Raw genomic sequence first — 15,015 nt, 5'->3', positions numbered from 1 at the left:
AAGCCAGTGCATCCCTCATTGCTCCTGCCTGCTCCCCATGCAGCAAGCTATGGCCGCGCGCCGGCGACCACTCTTCTTCATAGCTGTTCCCGCCCTCGTCTTCATCTACTTCTTCAGCTTCACAGGGAAACATTCCGGACCGTTCACGTATCCTCCTCCCATACCTCCATCTGAATCGTTAGGCACCCATGCGGGCCTCGAGAATTGTACGGATGACTTCGACGCCAGCTACGAGGGTCTGCGGGTCCGCCAGGCAACCATGCTGTATGAGGGGGACAAGGACAAACTCAGAGGCATCTACGAGCGCTGTGTCGAGACACATCGGAAGCATGGTGATAGATGGGGAGTTCCGACGCATGTGCTTAGCCATGCTCTGTATGAGGACAACTCATACTTCAACAAGCCCGCGTACCTACAGTCGCTCATCATGGTCGAGTTGGCTAAGCCTGCTGCCAAACGGGCGGACTGGATAGTGTAAGGCATTGCTCCGACCCAATCTCGGTGCATGTCTCTGACAATCCTTGCTAGGTGGTTTGACGGAGATAGTGTCATCATGAACCCCGAAATCCCCTGGACCATCTTCCTCCCACCCTCCGACCTTCACGACTACCACATACTCGGCACACAAGACAACAATGGTTTCAACGCTGGAATGCTCATACTACGGATTGATCAATGGACCGTCCGAGTACTCAGTCAGGTCCTAGCCCTTCCTGTTCTGCAACCGAGCGTCGGTCTTCCCTTTTACGACCAGAGCGCCCTTGACTGGGTCTTTCAACTACCGGCCAACCAAGAACACTTCATCTTTCAGCCTCGCCACTGGTGGAACCGATACTTCTTCACGGGCGACGGCGACCAACCTGGCGAGATGCTGCTACATTTTGCTGGAATCGGTGCCCAGTCTGGAGGAGGTAGTCAAGAGAAAAGTGCCGTGATGCGCAAATATCTAGAGAGGGCAGAGACTGACCCGCAGAGCTGGACAAAGGATCTCTCAAAGACGCCGTATGAGAAAGAGACCAAGGCTTTCTGGGATGATGTGAGGGATGCAAAAGAGACGCTGCAAAAGACTGGGAAGTGGTTCAGGGACCATCCGGCAAACAAGCATGTCCGCGAGGTGCAAGAGGCCGAGAAAGTTCTACGTGAGACACTTCTGAGGGAAGCGGACAAGGTGGATTGGCTGTCTGGGAATACGACTCAGCTGCAGAAACTCCTACGGGACTGACAGTAATCAAGAGCTGGAGGAAGAAATCTCAGGGCACAGAGAGGCATGAAATATGAAGAAGGCTACACCAAGGCGCGCGGCAAGCCCGCTCGTGCTCGAAATTTAGAATGGGCCTCCTTCGGTCAGCCATTGCGCCCTCGCGCCCAATGCCCGTCAGCACTAGCCCAACAACCACAGAACCACCCATGTTCATCACCACATTTCTTGGGACATAGGCCCTCTTTGTTATTTCGAGCATGCCGGTTTGGACTGCGGTCAGCGAGAACGCATGCCGCACTATCGTGAGTTCGAAGTAACGAGTCACCACAAGCATCCCATTTTGTCGCAGGACCCTGTCAGTATCGCTTTCTGGACCCTCAAATCAGCATGAGGGGAGGCGTTGACACAATCGCCGAGCGTCATCTTTTCTGTCAACACGAATCTTAAATTTGCATAATCATTGAGCGTCTTTGATACTGATCATTCTTTGTGTTAGCGTGGCGTTGGAGATGGGGGACTGACTGTTCTATTGTTAAAGACGAGCCCAGCTGAAATAAAACCAATGATCTGGAGCTCAGCTTGTTGACTGCAGTGCAGTGATGGTGACCAAGTTTCTAGCAGTTGTTGAATTTGAGCTCAATCGTCTTCCGCATGACGACAATCAGTATCCCCAGTCTGGGGCAAATACATGCCTGGAAAAACTACGATTCGTCCCATTCATGCAGGCTATCGCAAGCAATGCCTTGATCGATTCGAGCCCCTCCTTTCTTGTTGGTCATTATTTCGAGATCGCCTTCGCGGCTAGTACAGCTGCAGAAGCGCGTGCATAGTGGAGCATCTAACCATGTATGTCTACAGTAGGAGCTTCTCAGCAGTACAGAACTCCTGTTCTCAAGTAAAACCACATCTGACCGTCTTCCACCAGTTCTGCGTCCTCAAGACTCCGCGGTAGTTGACCCAACTCCGAGATCTGACAATGGCGCTGCTGTTCCCACCTCCCGCCTCCGTTCCGCTGTTTGGCTTTACCCCCTTCCTCGTCTACATCCTTAAAGGTATATCATCTCGTATCGCAAGCTGCGTCAATTCAAAGGTCCATTTCTGGCGTCCTTACCACATTGTTTGCTATTCAAGGCCACACTCCATGGTCGAATTGCTCCAGCCGTCGCAGGCCCGTTAAGGAAGTATGGTGAGGCTTCGCGATGCTATAAAAATTTCGTAAGGAAAAATCAATATCTACAAAAGCTCTCCGGCCTGGGTTAGTCCGAAGCTACTTCATACCAATGACCTGGTTGTGATGCAAGCGACGATCAAATTTCACACTAGGCACACAATGCGATGGTACGCGACTGCACCAGACGCAGGCTTTGCATTTTTTACAAAGAAGCGAAGAAACCCACCAAAGTTTCCGGGCGTCCATGAAATGAGGCACATTTGTATAATCTCAAGCTACTGCTGATACTCGGCAAAGAACTCCCCACCCTCGAATGCACCGTCAACGCCCGAATCCTTGACCTCATCCGACGCATCTTCACCACTAACCAACCCTTCGATATGCCACTTTCGTTCAATAAATCACTATGAGTATCCTCACATGGCCATATTTCCTGACATGATCTCTCGAATAAGCGCACACTCCACAGCGTCACCACCAGCGCGCGCTTAAGATTTTCCCATCTCCCGCCCTCTAAACATCATCTCCTGCTCCCAAAACATTCCAACCGCCCACCTCTTATGCACAAATCTCCTCTCCGGATCCTTCGTCTTTACTTCAAACCGCCTCAGAATCTCCAAACACAATTTCTGCATCTGCATCTGCGCCAGATATTTCCCCGTACACTGCCTCGTCCCGTAACCCCACCACATCCCATACCGTTCCATCCGCGCACTGCGCTCTTGATCCTCCAACCATCGCTCGGGCCGGAACGTATCGGCGTCCTCGCCAAAGACGGCGCGGCTGCGATGGATGATGTACGGCGAAGCGGCCATCTCCGTCCCCGCCGGGATGACCTCGCCGTCATACACCAGTCCGCCCGCCGAGACATAGCGAGGCAAGATGGTCTGCGCGGGGGACTCGAAGCGCAAGCATTCGCTGATGCAGGCCATGAAGTACGGGAGGGCGGTCGTTTCGGCGTGGGAGACGACGGGGCCGGAGAGGGCGCCGCGGCGCTCGAAGTCGGTGATTTCGGCCATGAGCGTGCGGTAAATGGAGGGATTTTGGGTGACGTGGTCGATGAAGGGGGAGATGAAGGCGGCGAGGCCGTCGAGGGCGGCGGAGGTGAAGAGGATATGCTCGGCGGCGATTTCGGAAGGGCTTAGGGATTCGCGGCTTGGGTTAGGGATCAAGAGGCTAGGGAAGATGTCAGTGGAAGTGGTGGATGGGAAGTTTTGCGGGTAAAGGGGGGGGGGGAACCTGTCGAAGAGGCAAGGCCGGAATTTGAGATGGGGTTCCGTTGATCGTTTGACCATCATGTTCTCGTAGTTCTGCAGGAGAAGATTAGTGATTGGGAAGCGTGTTGAACAAAGGAAGATTCGGGATTGCCTGTACGTCTGTGAGTTTCTTGATGCCTTTTGAAGCCTTCAGGTACGGCACGACCAGTTTCTTCAAGAGAGCGTTTTTGATGAGAGGGATGAAGAGCCAGGGTAGAACTGCTACGGTACCGACCATAGAGTATGCGCTTTGTATAGCATCGATCAGTCCGTTGACGTCGTGTCCCTGTGCGACGCATCCCAGCGGCTCGCCGTAGGCGATGTGACTGTAGACATCGGCAAGCCACCAACTGAGGCATAGGCGTTAGAAACTCTCTAAAATCAAGTAAAAGCCAGTTCACAAGACGAGTAGTCGCAATCACGAATCTAGCAGAGCCTTGCGGGCAAGAGCCCAGACAGCGCAAACAACATACCTCAGGCGGTGGGAAGAGGATGCTCAAGTATTACGAAGGTACATGTAGCGTAGAATTCGGAAATAAGACCTACCGAACGTACTCTGAAAAGTCGACAGCTTCGTGTGCCGCAGATCTCTGTTTGATCCTATCGCACAATTCTGCAATCCGTTCATCGATTGTCTTTTCGAACTTCTTCAGGGTCTTCATCGAGCACTGTGCACTCAGGCAGTGGATGTCTGGAGTACAATAGCTGGGAACAGAGGACTTTGACTTACGCATGGAGCCACGATCTTCGACTTCCTAGCATGCTCCCTATTATCCAACGTTTGAAACATTCCAACCGCGTTGCCAAACAGCCAGGAGCTATAGAAAGGTGTTTTGTCAGCCCGCGCATGATAAATGTCCGGTAACAGGCGTGGGTCACAGAACGACAAAAGGTTGGGAGCGAGACGGATGAGAGGCCCTTGCATCGACGATTATGCATTAGCCCATTTTCTCTAGATCAACGCGATTGGAGTAGAAACCGTGTTCTTGGTGCAGTTTTAGACCCTCTGTTGGGATCGAATTGATGGCGTAGAATTTGTATAAGTCTGTTACACTACCCCAAAATGGTCCAGGATACCTCGACAAAGGATGGAAATAGCGATTGTAGACTGCTTTGTAGACGAGAAACGCGGCAAGAGCTAGGAAGGTTATGAATAGGAACCCGGGCAGAATGACACCTGGCAACCTCCAAGCATCTGTTATAAAATTGGTTGTGAAATGCATGACTGTAGATAGTGTTGGAAGATTGTATTCCTGGTGTAGTCTATAAAATAGAAGGATGAGAATGGTTGAAAGAGCAACATCGAGCGGTCCTGTATCGGTTAACTCCGGCATTCCACACACTCTGTCTCTCCCCCTCCCCCCACACCACCACACGCACACACGCACACACACACACGTCCTCGATCCAGGCAGAAGCAATCCAACAGACCACAACGATACATCAACAGCAACTAAATGGGGCGATGGACGTTCGACCGAGATAATTTCGAAGAGCTGGAGCTCCTTTCGGTAGAATCTTTTATGCGGCTGTGTTATACGGATATGCTCGAGGCTTTTTCGTGCAGAATTGCATGGTAGACATGACTGGAGCCAATAGATTTGATGCGATCAAATGCATGCCACGGGAAGTTTGTGTAGATATCACAGAGGGTCCTATCGGCGATTTTTTCAGAGAATGTGACATTAGCATACGGCTAGGCCTCAACCGGGTCCAAGCACGACGTAGGTCATCTCCAACGCTGTGTCCCAGACGAATGTGGGTTGCTCTTAGAGCTGTCATGCTGTAGGAGCAATTACGAGATGCACTCGGGTCGGGCTCAATGTTTGGTCATCGCTTACCTAGCGGACAAGACCGGAGATTTATCTCTCGACTCGGCAGCCTATTGGATCCGTTCTCTGCAGGATCCCGCTAGAATACGACATGAAAATCTCTCACATGTCCTTGACCATCAAAGTAGCCGAAGACGTTTTCTGCAGCATTGCCTCAGAGCGGAGCAACCATGACCTGTGTACATGCCTTGAAAGAAGGGCGTACGCGTTTTATTGAGACTTTCAGGAGGTTGGGATTCAAGCTTAGCTCGGTCTTAAGCGTCCCAAGGCATCCTTTCGATCCTCCAATCCCTGATTCACCCAGAAGTGTAAAATATAATAGTAGTCTATTTAATTAAGAAGTAGTAGTAGCTATCCCTTCCTTGTGTTCGGGAGGTCCACGCTAGCAGGGGCCAAATGTAGGGATTTTCATTTGTCCAATGATCGCGGTTCACTGCGGCTTAAGACTTTGCTTACTCATGAGCGCGGCAACGTCGATCTGACCAATTCATACCCCTACATTTGACCCCTACTAGCGTGGACCTCCCGAACACAAGGAAGGGGATAGTAGTAGTAACTATCTATATCGGATTTATCGGGTTTAAGAGCGTGCAAATGGGGGTAACGTGCAAATAGGGCTGGAAACGAGTAATCTTAATAGCTGCTGAACTTAATGCGCTGATCGTCTTCGACCACCGAATGATTAATTCGGACCCTCCGCGAAGCTCTGCAGCAAAATCAGTGCCAGCCCTACTCCTACTTTATTCTCCGGGGATCGACTGGAGCGCATTAGCTGAACCTTGGAGCTCCAAGCGCAAGATCCAGGCAACCGTTCTCGCCCTTCAAGCTAAAGAAAATCCCGGCATCTTGGTGCAGGAGTCTTGGCGTCGAGGACTTTTGGTGTAGACCTCCGTCAATTGGTCTGAGAGATAATACAAATAGAGGACGGACGGGGAAAGTGATAAACAGAGTTAAATTTGCCTTGAAACGAACGGTCCGGAGGATCAGGCGCTTTCCGTGTTCAATGACCGAATCACCACCGGATGAGGCCATCTGCAGCTTCGGATTTATTCTTTTGCTCTACTTTTGCTCTCCGATTGAGACAAGTGTGGGTAGAGTACCTCGCCAATGCTCGGTGTCCGTTGAGTAGTATATCGCTTAGACATACATGCACAAACCGGGTTAATACCCTCTGATGCAATTACGCACATTGCCGGTCATGAGCTCGACCAGTGTGGAATGTCGTCAGATCTGCGCGGAGACGGCAGTAGAAGGATCGCGGAATTACTTAGTGGTCGCTGCGGAATACGTTTTCATCGGCACATGAATCCTTCTCGCCTTCTCCTACAAGTCTTGGGACTCTTTGCAAAGACTCTTGAGATCACCAGACGGTGTGAGGCTTATGTTTGGCCTGCGTGTAATACAAACATAAAGCATCTTTATTCAATTTCGTTCAATCAGAATAGCCCAACATGGATTCCTTGGAACCCCCGGCCGGAGGTGATCAGAACAGAGGCCCCGAGTTGGTTGCCGTTATTTGGGTCTTCACCGCGCTGGCCTCCTTCGTTGTTAGCCTCAGGCTGTTCACAAGGGTCAAAATCTTGAAAGAGACTGCTCTTGATGATGTATTTACAATTCTTTCTCTGGTAAGCTCGCGCTCTTGGTTGTATCTTTCTTCTTCAGTTGGCCGGATATCTACTCAAATGGTCCGGTACAGGTTCTCGTTCTGGTATGCACTTCTGTCATTACTGCCAGTGTGAGCGCCGGCATGGGACGGCATGGATACTATCTCTCACCCCACCAGAGAATACAAGCGACGAAGCTCAACTATATATCCAACCCTTTTGGTATTATGGCGTACTCACTTCCCAACGTGTCAGTTGCAATCTTTCTCAATAGGATTTTACGCCTTCCAAGATTGCAAAAATGGCTTCTGTACAGCGTGCCAATCGCCCAGTGTGTGATTGCAGGGATATCCTGCGTTTTATTGTTCGCTCAGTGCACACCCTCCCGGTTTCTTTGGGATCCTGCAATTCCCGCGAGGTGTCTTTCCGCGACAGTACTCACTGGATACTCCTACTTCGTCGGAGGTGAGCATTCGGATATCACCATAACGATCATCTGTTGCTGACCTACTCGCTACAGCGTATTCTGCATTCACAGATGTCTTCCTCGCGATCATACCTGCATTTGCGTTCTGGAAACTTCAAATGAAGCCCAAAACCAAGCTTGGATTGTGTTTTCTGATGAGCACCACGGCCCTGTACGTATTGGAGTGCCATGTAGCGTACCGGAAAATCTGACATTTCCAGTGCCGCGATATGTGCGATTGTCAAAACATCTAAACTCAATGAGCTGGCTGATCTGGCTGATTTTACATGTGCGTACCTCATATCCAGTGCGGCTCTGAGGTCTTTCGATCATCGCTGACAGCTGCATCAGATGCCAGTGTGGACCTTTTGATTTGGGCCGTGTGAGTATTTTATGTCACTCTTGAGGCTTCACCAACTCTGATACCTGTTTATTTACGCAGTGTTGAGGCGGATGTGATCATCATCGCCGCCTGCATTCCAAGCCTCCGTCCATTCGCTTTATCTGTCGGCCAGTCCCTCCGGGATAGTAATGGCAAGTCTCGCCCCAAACGAGCTTGGTATCAACAGCATAGCAGTGATGTACCTCTTGCATTGAAGCCAATGGTACCGGGTGAGAATGGCAATGGATCCAACAATAGCACCGAGGGTGGGTTGAGTCGCGCTAGCTCGACTCCACCGAAGGTGGTTCAAGAAAACCATTGAAATCGTACTCGAGGGGCATTTCAAATCATGTCCAACAAAGCTAGAATAGTTGTAGCGAGAAGAAGACAGGAATGAAGTAATTAGAACTCTATTTTACAGATTTTGGGCTTCGACAGTGTAGATCAGACGGACACACTTCTTGCAATTCTAGCGAGACCTTAGGCGTTGGAAATGGTTGAGGGAAGAGTTGCCTGTCGCCCACATGAGCACCAAGAAGTAGTGACCTAAAAGGAGCTTCTCCCACGGATAAGAGTGTAGGGTTCCAAGACAGAAGATGATTAGCGCAAGATAGATACATCCGAGTAAGTAAGATTAGAAGGCAAGTCTAGGGTCTCTACAAACTCACCGTTGCCGAAAACGATCTGATAGAGGATGGCGTTGCTCTCCGTGAAATTTTGGTCGGCGAGTTACAAATTGCCGATCCACGAACACTACATGCAGGTGAAGTCTGCCTGGCTGGACCCCCACCGTGCATATGCATGTCAGATGCTTGATCCGTTGGCAATGATGATTCCCTGGATTTCCCGAGGTGGATGATATTCGTACCATAAAGCGGCTGAAGCGTGATGACGAGTTCTGCGCTCTCCCATCCACATCCTATCTTTTTCGGAGTTCCAGGGGGCTGTTCGGGACTAGCGCCTTGGCAACGATTTACATGTCACTGTACCTTCCTTACCTTACCTACTTACTTCTAATTAGCTTTAGAATCTTCGTCACTCACCCACCATAGAATTGCGCTGACACCTTCCTCAACTTTGTATTGTAAGACGCCTTCTTCTATCAACATTTGCCCTTTAGACTCTTCCCTCTCTCGAAAGGCCCTCCGTTTCCAGCAACAGCCGTCCAATTTGTGACTGCATGATCATGGCTTTATCCACAGATCACTCCACGCGAAGCGTAGCGGACATCCTAGGAGCTATTGCCGCATCTACTGAAGCTGTTGCCCAACAAAAGCCAGGAGCACGGGAGAAAGTACTGGCCTTGTCCCATCAATTAGTATCTGCTCTCGAGACGCCAAGTGAAACAATACAAAGGATGGGATGGGCAGAGGTATTTGATTCGTCTCCAAAAGCGTACAATCTCATGGGGTCTTACGCTGAGTCTCGTCAGCCTGCCCGATTTGCTGCAACTCAACTCGCTGTCGACCTCAATATCTTCGAGAAGCTCGAAGAAACTCATGATGCTCCCGTAAGCCTGTCTAATCTGACAGAATCCACAGGTGCGGATGCTGCGTTGCTCGGTGGGTTGTCTTCCATTGTGCCCTTGACGTTCAAGGCTCCCAAAAGCGAGAACGCTCACTACTTGCATAGCCAGGACAATGAAGCATCTTTCGGCCATGAACGTGGTTGGTGAAACAGGGGCAGACGAATATATTTCTACACCAATCTCGACCGCCTTGACCGTTCCCAAGTTTCGCGATGGGATAAGCTATCTGTATGCATGCCCCTCCGCAGGATTGTCACTCTTCGTACTGATCCATTTCCTGAAGCTTCAATGTTGCCGGACCTTCGTTTCACTCCATCCCTGCTTACCTGAAGGCAACCGAGTACGGAAACCCGGGAAACATCGCTGACGGTCCCTTCCAATTCGCACACAAAACGCAGAACCCTTTCTTCATCTGGCTCGCCGAGCACCCAGGATACGGAGAACAGTTCAATAACTACATGAGCGGATATCGCCAGGGAAAGCGCAGCTGGTGTGACGAAGGCTTCTACCCCGTGATGGATCGAATTGGCCAGGGGCTGAATCCCGAAACGCCGCTTCTTGTCGATGTGGGTGGTGGCCTCGGTCATGATCTGCTCGAGCTCAGGACCAATCACCCCGAGCTCTCCGGCCGTCTGATCCTTCAGGATCAGCCGGACGTCATCAAGCAGGTTGGGAATGCCGCGGAAGGCATTGAGCTGGCTGTTCACGACTTCTTTACTCCCCAACCTGTCAAAGGTATGTCCCAACCCGTACATACCCGTGTCCGTTACACCAGACCTGGCAGGACTAAAATTACTACAACATGCAGGCGCCAAAGCGTACTATCTCCACTCCGTACTTCACGACTGGGACGATGCATCGTGCCTTCGGATACTTAACAACATTGTTCCAGCCATGACACCTGGACACTCCAAGCTCCTGATCAACGAGAATGTAGTACCAGATTTTGGAGCAGCGTGGCCGATCACTTCGATGGACTGGCTGATGATGGCGTTGGGCGCGGTGAAGGAGCGGACGGAGAGGCAATGGCGAGGGTTATTACAGCAGGCGGGGTTGGAGGTCAAAGGAATCTGGACCTATGAGCAAGGAACCGAAAGCTTGATTGAGGCTGAGGTGGCAGTATGAGGGAGGAGTGGCCGTGCGCTCATTGCGCGGAGGAGCGAAGTGGGTGTGCTTTTCAAACCAGCAGCAGCAGCTCAACAACCAACCACACACAATTCCCAACCCTTCCTTCTACGCGAGATGAAAGACCAAGCCAAGCCTTGAACAAAGTCTCGACTCGTCACCAGGAAAATAACTATGCCAAAACAGGACCCGCATACCGCACTCCCACCACGCCTAAATCCCACAACCACCCCGCCCTCCCCCTCCCCCCACTCCCATTAAACCAGCATCGACCGACAACCGGATCACCTCAGCGATCTCCGGCGCTCGAGAAAGCCACGACTTTTTCCCCCGCGTGGTTGGCGCCCCGTCCTTCAATTTGGCCCGTTCACAAAATGTACACGTGTATGACGGGGTGAAAGGACGCAAGGTCAGGCTCGTAGATGGAGTTCGACGGTATCGTGACGGTACGATACGATACGATACGAAACAATTGATTGATTGACTGGTTGAACATGTGTATGTCATACGTGGATATGCCCAAACTTTTCAACCGTCTCACGCTACTCTACTCATAGTACGCGCCAACAGAGCTCGCTTCGATTCCTTCTTTCGTAATATACTTTGCTTTTGCCAATGAACACCTTCCGCGATCGAAGTCTCCGGTCTGACAGGCACCGTCTTATTCCATCATGTCACGCCTCGTGGGGACACCCACCGAGGTACCATAGCTCGCTGCATCCCATCTTAACGAACGCAGAGGAATCAAGCCTCAATCGCATCTGCAGTACCATCCGTTGCTCTGTAGTGGAGTCTGCTCTGTATGATGGAATCAGCATGGATTGGTTTCCTTATAGAAACACGGCCCTACCGGTTCCCCACTTGCCCAGAACGATGCTCGCCCATCACAGGCTTGCGGACGATGTCCAATGTGTCCGACTCTGAGGGGACAAGACTATCCGCTGGGTTAGCGCAGGAACACCAGGGTTTGGTGACGGTGAGTTGCAGGAGCATCGTCGACCATCGTACGGAAATCCGCAACGTACCGCACACGTAGAGACGATACCGCCAAACGCACACTCGGTGACGAAGAACCTGGCTACGAGATATCAGGGCAGGTAGGGTAGACCTATACCAAGCGCTGTTCATCTCTCCTTTTCCCAAGATCAAGCGTCGAGATAGGGACAGACCCGTAACATGGTTTTCGAGTACATTAGCGCCACACTCCACTCTACTCCACGCTCCACGGATCCTCACCTCGGGTCCTCAACCTACCGTCAATTCCAGAGGGTGGCGGCCTTGTGCACTGACGGCTTCAATCGTTCCGCACCTGATATCTTACCCTTCTTCCATCTTCCCTGCCTCCAAGAACTTCGTGGCGTAACAGTGCCTGATGTTCTCCCATTCTCCTAGCCTGCTACACCCCCTCGTGCGGACACCTGGAAAATACTGCGCCTACAAAGAAGCCACTTGAAAGAAGCCGCCTTGGGGCGCAGTTGCCAGCTGCGACACCAAGCCCCGTGGTGCTCGAGTACGACTTTTGCTGTGTAATATCATATCACGTCGAAGATTGACCGGTTCGAATCCTCGCTTGGGATCGGCTGGATCACGCTTACTCTAGCGCACGTGGAGACCACCCTTGAGATTTTGAGAATCTCGGTCCATTTCTTCTATAGGCGTGGTTACGGCTTGACATGGAGGATGATGCCAAGGATACTTTCAGCTGTGAAGTTGTAGATGTAATTGAAAAAGATATTGTGTACCAAAACTAAATTAAATGAAGGCCTTGGATTGAGAAGGTACATGATTGAGGATACATGTAAGAAAAGGAGACGATGTATCTTATCTAATCAATTCAGCGTCCAGATGTTGAGCCGCGTCCGGAGTACAACTCGACAATTTCGAAAAATTCTCGCTTTGACGAGCTGCTGGATTACATATTCCCGACGACAAGTCAAGGGGGCGAGTTCCTCAGCCGAATGAAGGTTCGTAAGGGCCCTGCCTGCTTGATATCCAACTCCCCCGCGACAATGAGTCAGGCCGAGCGCAGGCTAGTAGAGGTGATTGAGGAGCCGGACGATATCACGGAGGATCAGGATATGGGCATTAGCGATGCCAGCGATTGGGATGAGTTGGCGGGCCTAAACCTACCATTTAGATAGTTTCTTTATTGGAAAGCTTGCTTTCTCAATGCTCAAGACTTGAAATCTTAAATGGCTTCTACGCTAAGAGGCTAGTAACCAATTAGATCTTCGGATTTCATAATTTCTAGTCTAAAATATATCTTATTTCTTTATTTTCGTTTTAAATACGAATATATTTAAAAGAGAAAGTATTATAAGGCTGAATCTCGAATATTAACTTTATTAATTTATTCTATTTAATTTCTTTAATATTATATAATAAATAATAATAAAGTAAATTTATAAAATTATAGAGTTAATTATACGCTTTTAAATAAAGTAGTAAAGATAAAATTTAATAAAGTATTCGTAAAGATATACTAAAAACTAAGATTTTTATTTAAATTATCGAGCTTATAAGAAGAGTTTTTTTTGATAAAAGCTCTCGAAAAGCTCTCGAAGAGCTCTTAAAGAGAAGAGAGGTTTTAGAGAATCTCTCTCTAAATATATTAACTATCTCTCTTAATTTTTAGAATTAGACTTTTTAAAATCTCTTAAACCCTTCGAAGCTCTTTAAGGGCTTTTCGAGGGCTTCTATCGAAGGAGCTATTAAAGTAAATTTAAAATCAATTAAATAGTATTAAAATAATTAAATTTTGAGTTTACTTTGATAGCTCCTTCGATAGAAGCCTTCGAAGAGCCCTTAAAAAGCTCTCGAAGGGTTCGAGGGGTTTTAGGGGGTCTCTCTGAGAATTAAATATGTTAAAAACCAGTACTCGGCAAGCTTTTCACTACTGGGAAGCCCGCGCCCCAGCATATATTTTTGTTCTTTTGTCTTCGATTTATCTGATTTAGTGTTGATTTGATGGAGTTACTCGGTATGGTCTCCCTTCATAAAGGCCTTCGCGTGGTACTCTGTATATACTCGGGCGAGAGTGGTCTATGGGTTTGTAGATTTCCAGATGGGGTACCTCCATCAAGGCGGCTATCTCAGCTAAACAGCCGAATAAAATAAACAACTTTCAAATCAACGACAAGTCAAGGAACGATGCCAAGGAAGCCAAGCTTTCCGCCGCTACCGGCATCTACCGGGAACAGAAGCTTGATTTGGGCGCCAAGAAACCGGTTTTAGCCGCTAAGACGCGTCGTCCAATTTCAAGATTCATTCCTTGCCAGGCTTGCTTGTTTCACCCTTTCCACACCTTCATTAATCCTCTTAACCATCTCATCTCACCTCACCGCCATCATCCCCTCGCACCTCTCTCCCATCCCAACCAGATCAGCCGATACCCACCTTCGTTATCCCAAGCTCACGGCCTCTCGATACCTTCCTTACAGCCAACCACTCCCCGCCCAACCACAGCAAAAATGTCGCAGAATTTCAAAACCATCGATCTCCAACCGCAGCCCGAGAAGCCAATGGGTGCGCATCTGCGCGATGGCGACTCCAAGGATATCATCTCCGAGCAGCCTGTATGTGAACACTGCTTTCCTAAACAACCCTCGGTGTCCGTGCTGACGTGGCGTCTTCAGAGCTCCCGCAAGATGAGCATGCAAGCCGAGCCGCAGGTGTCGATGCGCGGTGGGGGTGTCATTGGCGACTGGTACGTGGCACGGCATTCCCAACTCTCAATATCAGATGTCGGAGAGCGCGCTGCCTCCTCCCCTACTCCTTCCCCAGCCAGTCATGCAGCGGAGTTGCGATTCCAGTCCTCAATTGCCCCGCATCTCCGCCCCGGCTGAACATCGCTGACTTCTCCCGCTCCCGTCTACAGTGTCGACGCCATCGTGTGCTTCGAGTGCTGCAAGGGATGCTGCGAATGCTGCTGCTAGACGTGATACCCACAGGCCAGAGCTGGCGTCCGCGTGGATGGAGCATGTGAAGAGCCGGGACATAACTGGCACGCTGGGTTTGGGAGGGCGGATGGCAAGCCGTAGCTGAAGCGTTCGGGGCAGTCTAGGCTCGATCGGAGATATCCACTACATTCCAGAGTTCATCGGCCCGAGTGTCTGGTGCAGCTCTGTCTGTAGCACAGTTCGTCTCTTCAAGCCAACCTCTCGCTTGCTGTATGAGGATTCCGCGAACCGTTTGTGCCGGTGTACCGTTGCCGCTATTTCCAGGCGGTGAAGACCGCCCGGCCAACAACATCCGTTGGCCTCTCCTAAGTCCGTCGCCTGGACCCTTTCCGTTTCTAATGCGGTATCGTGTTCTCACTCGGACAGTTTCTCGCCTCCCCAGCTCTGCGCTTTTCCACTCTTCAACAACCCATGAAATTTCAATATGTTCATGCTCTGCAATCCATCTCCCCTTCACAAGATGTGCCGCCGGACTCCCCGTCGCATCGACA

General features: G+C 50.2%; 5 protein-coding genes across 5 annotated transcripts; 4 read left to right on the top strand and 1 right to left on the bottom strand.

The window, feature by feature from the left end:
• Window positions 1–49: 49 nt before the first annotated feature.
• On the top strand, window positions 50–1,222 carry HO133_009900 (uncharacterized protein; the record flags this gene model as incomplete). The annotated part of the gene is made up of 2 exons (XM_037300758.1): window positions 50–474; window positions 529–1,222. The coding sequence occupies 2 exons, from the start codon at window positions 50–52 to the stop codon at window positions 1,220–1,222; spliced, it is 1,119 nt and encodes a 372-aa protein (XP_037154606.1).
• A 1,425-nt stretch (window positions 1,223–2,647) lies between these two features.
• On the bottom strand, window positions 2,648–4,290 carry HO133_009899 (uncharacterized protein; the record flags this gene model as incomplete). The annotated part of the gene is made up of 5 exons (XM_037300757.1): window positions 2,648–2,735; window positions 2,892–3,548; window positions 3,612–3,682; window positions 3,747–3,978; window positions 4,184–4,290. 5 exons carry the CDS (start codon window positions 4,288–4,290, stop codon window positions 2,648–2,650), a joined length of 1,155 nt encoding a protein of 384 aa, XP_037154605.1.
• Window positions 4,291–6,911: 2,621 nt separating this feature from the next.
• On the top strand, window positions 6,912–8,234 carry HO133_009898 (uncharacterized protein; the record flags this gene model as incomplete). Its single annotated transcript, XM_037300756.1, has 2 exons — window positions 6,912–7,085; window positions 7,938–8,234. The coding sequence occupies 2 exons, from the start codon at window positions 6,912–6,914 to the stop codon at window positions 8,232–8,234; spliced, it is 471 nt and encodes a 156-aa protein (XP_037154604.1).
• An 864-nt stretch (window positions 8,235–9,098) lies between these two features.
• On the top strand, window positions 9,099–10,565 carry HO133_009897 (uncharacterized protein; the record flags this gene model as incomplete). The annotated part of the gene is made up of 3 exons (XM_037300755.1): window positions 9,099–9,422; window positions 9,773–10,175; window positions 10,249–10,565. The coding sequence occupies 3 exons, from the start codon at window positions 9,099–9,101 to the stop codon at window positions 10,563–10,565; spliced, it is 1,044 nt and encodes a 347-aa protein (XP_037154603.1).
• Window positions 10,566–14,035: 3,470 nt separating this feature from the next.
• On the top strand, window positions 14,036–14,410 carry HO133_009896 (uncharacterized protein; the record flags this gene model as incomplete). The annotated part of the gene is made up of 2 exons (XM_037300754.1): window positions 14,036–14,140; window positions 14,201–14,410. 2 exons carry the CDS (start codon window positions 14,036–14,038, stop codon window positions 14,408–14,410), a joined length of 315 nt encoding a protein of 104 aa, XP_037154602.1.
• Window positions 14,411–15,015: the final 605 nt, after the last annotated feature.

This window comes from Letharia lupina (genome assembly GCF_014066315.1).
Source record: "Letharia lupina isolate WasteWater1 chromosome Unknown contig_7, whole genome shotgun sequence".
Lineage (NCBI taxonomy): Eukaryota > Fungi > Ascomycota > Lecanoromycetes > Lecanorales > Parmeliaceae > Letharia > Letharia lupina.
The sequence above is the reverse complement of the archived record's forward strand: the minus strand, read 5'-3'. Positions and strand labels throughout refer to the sequence as shown.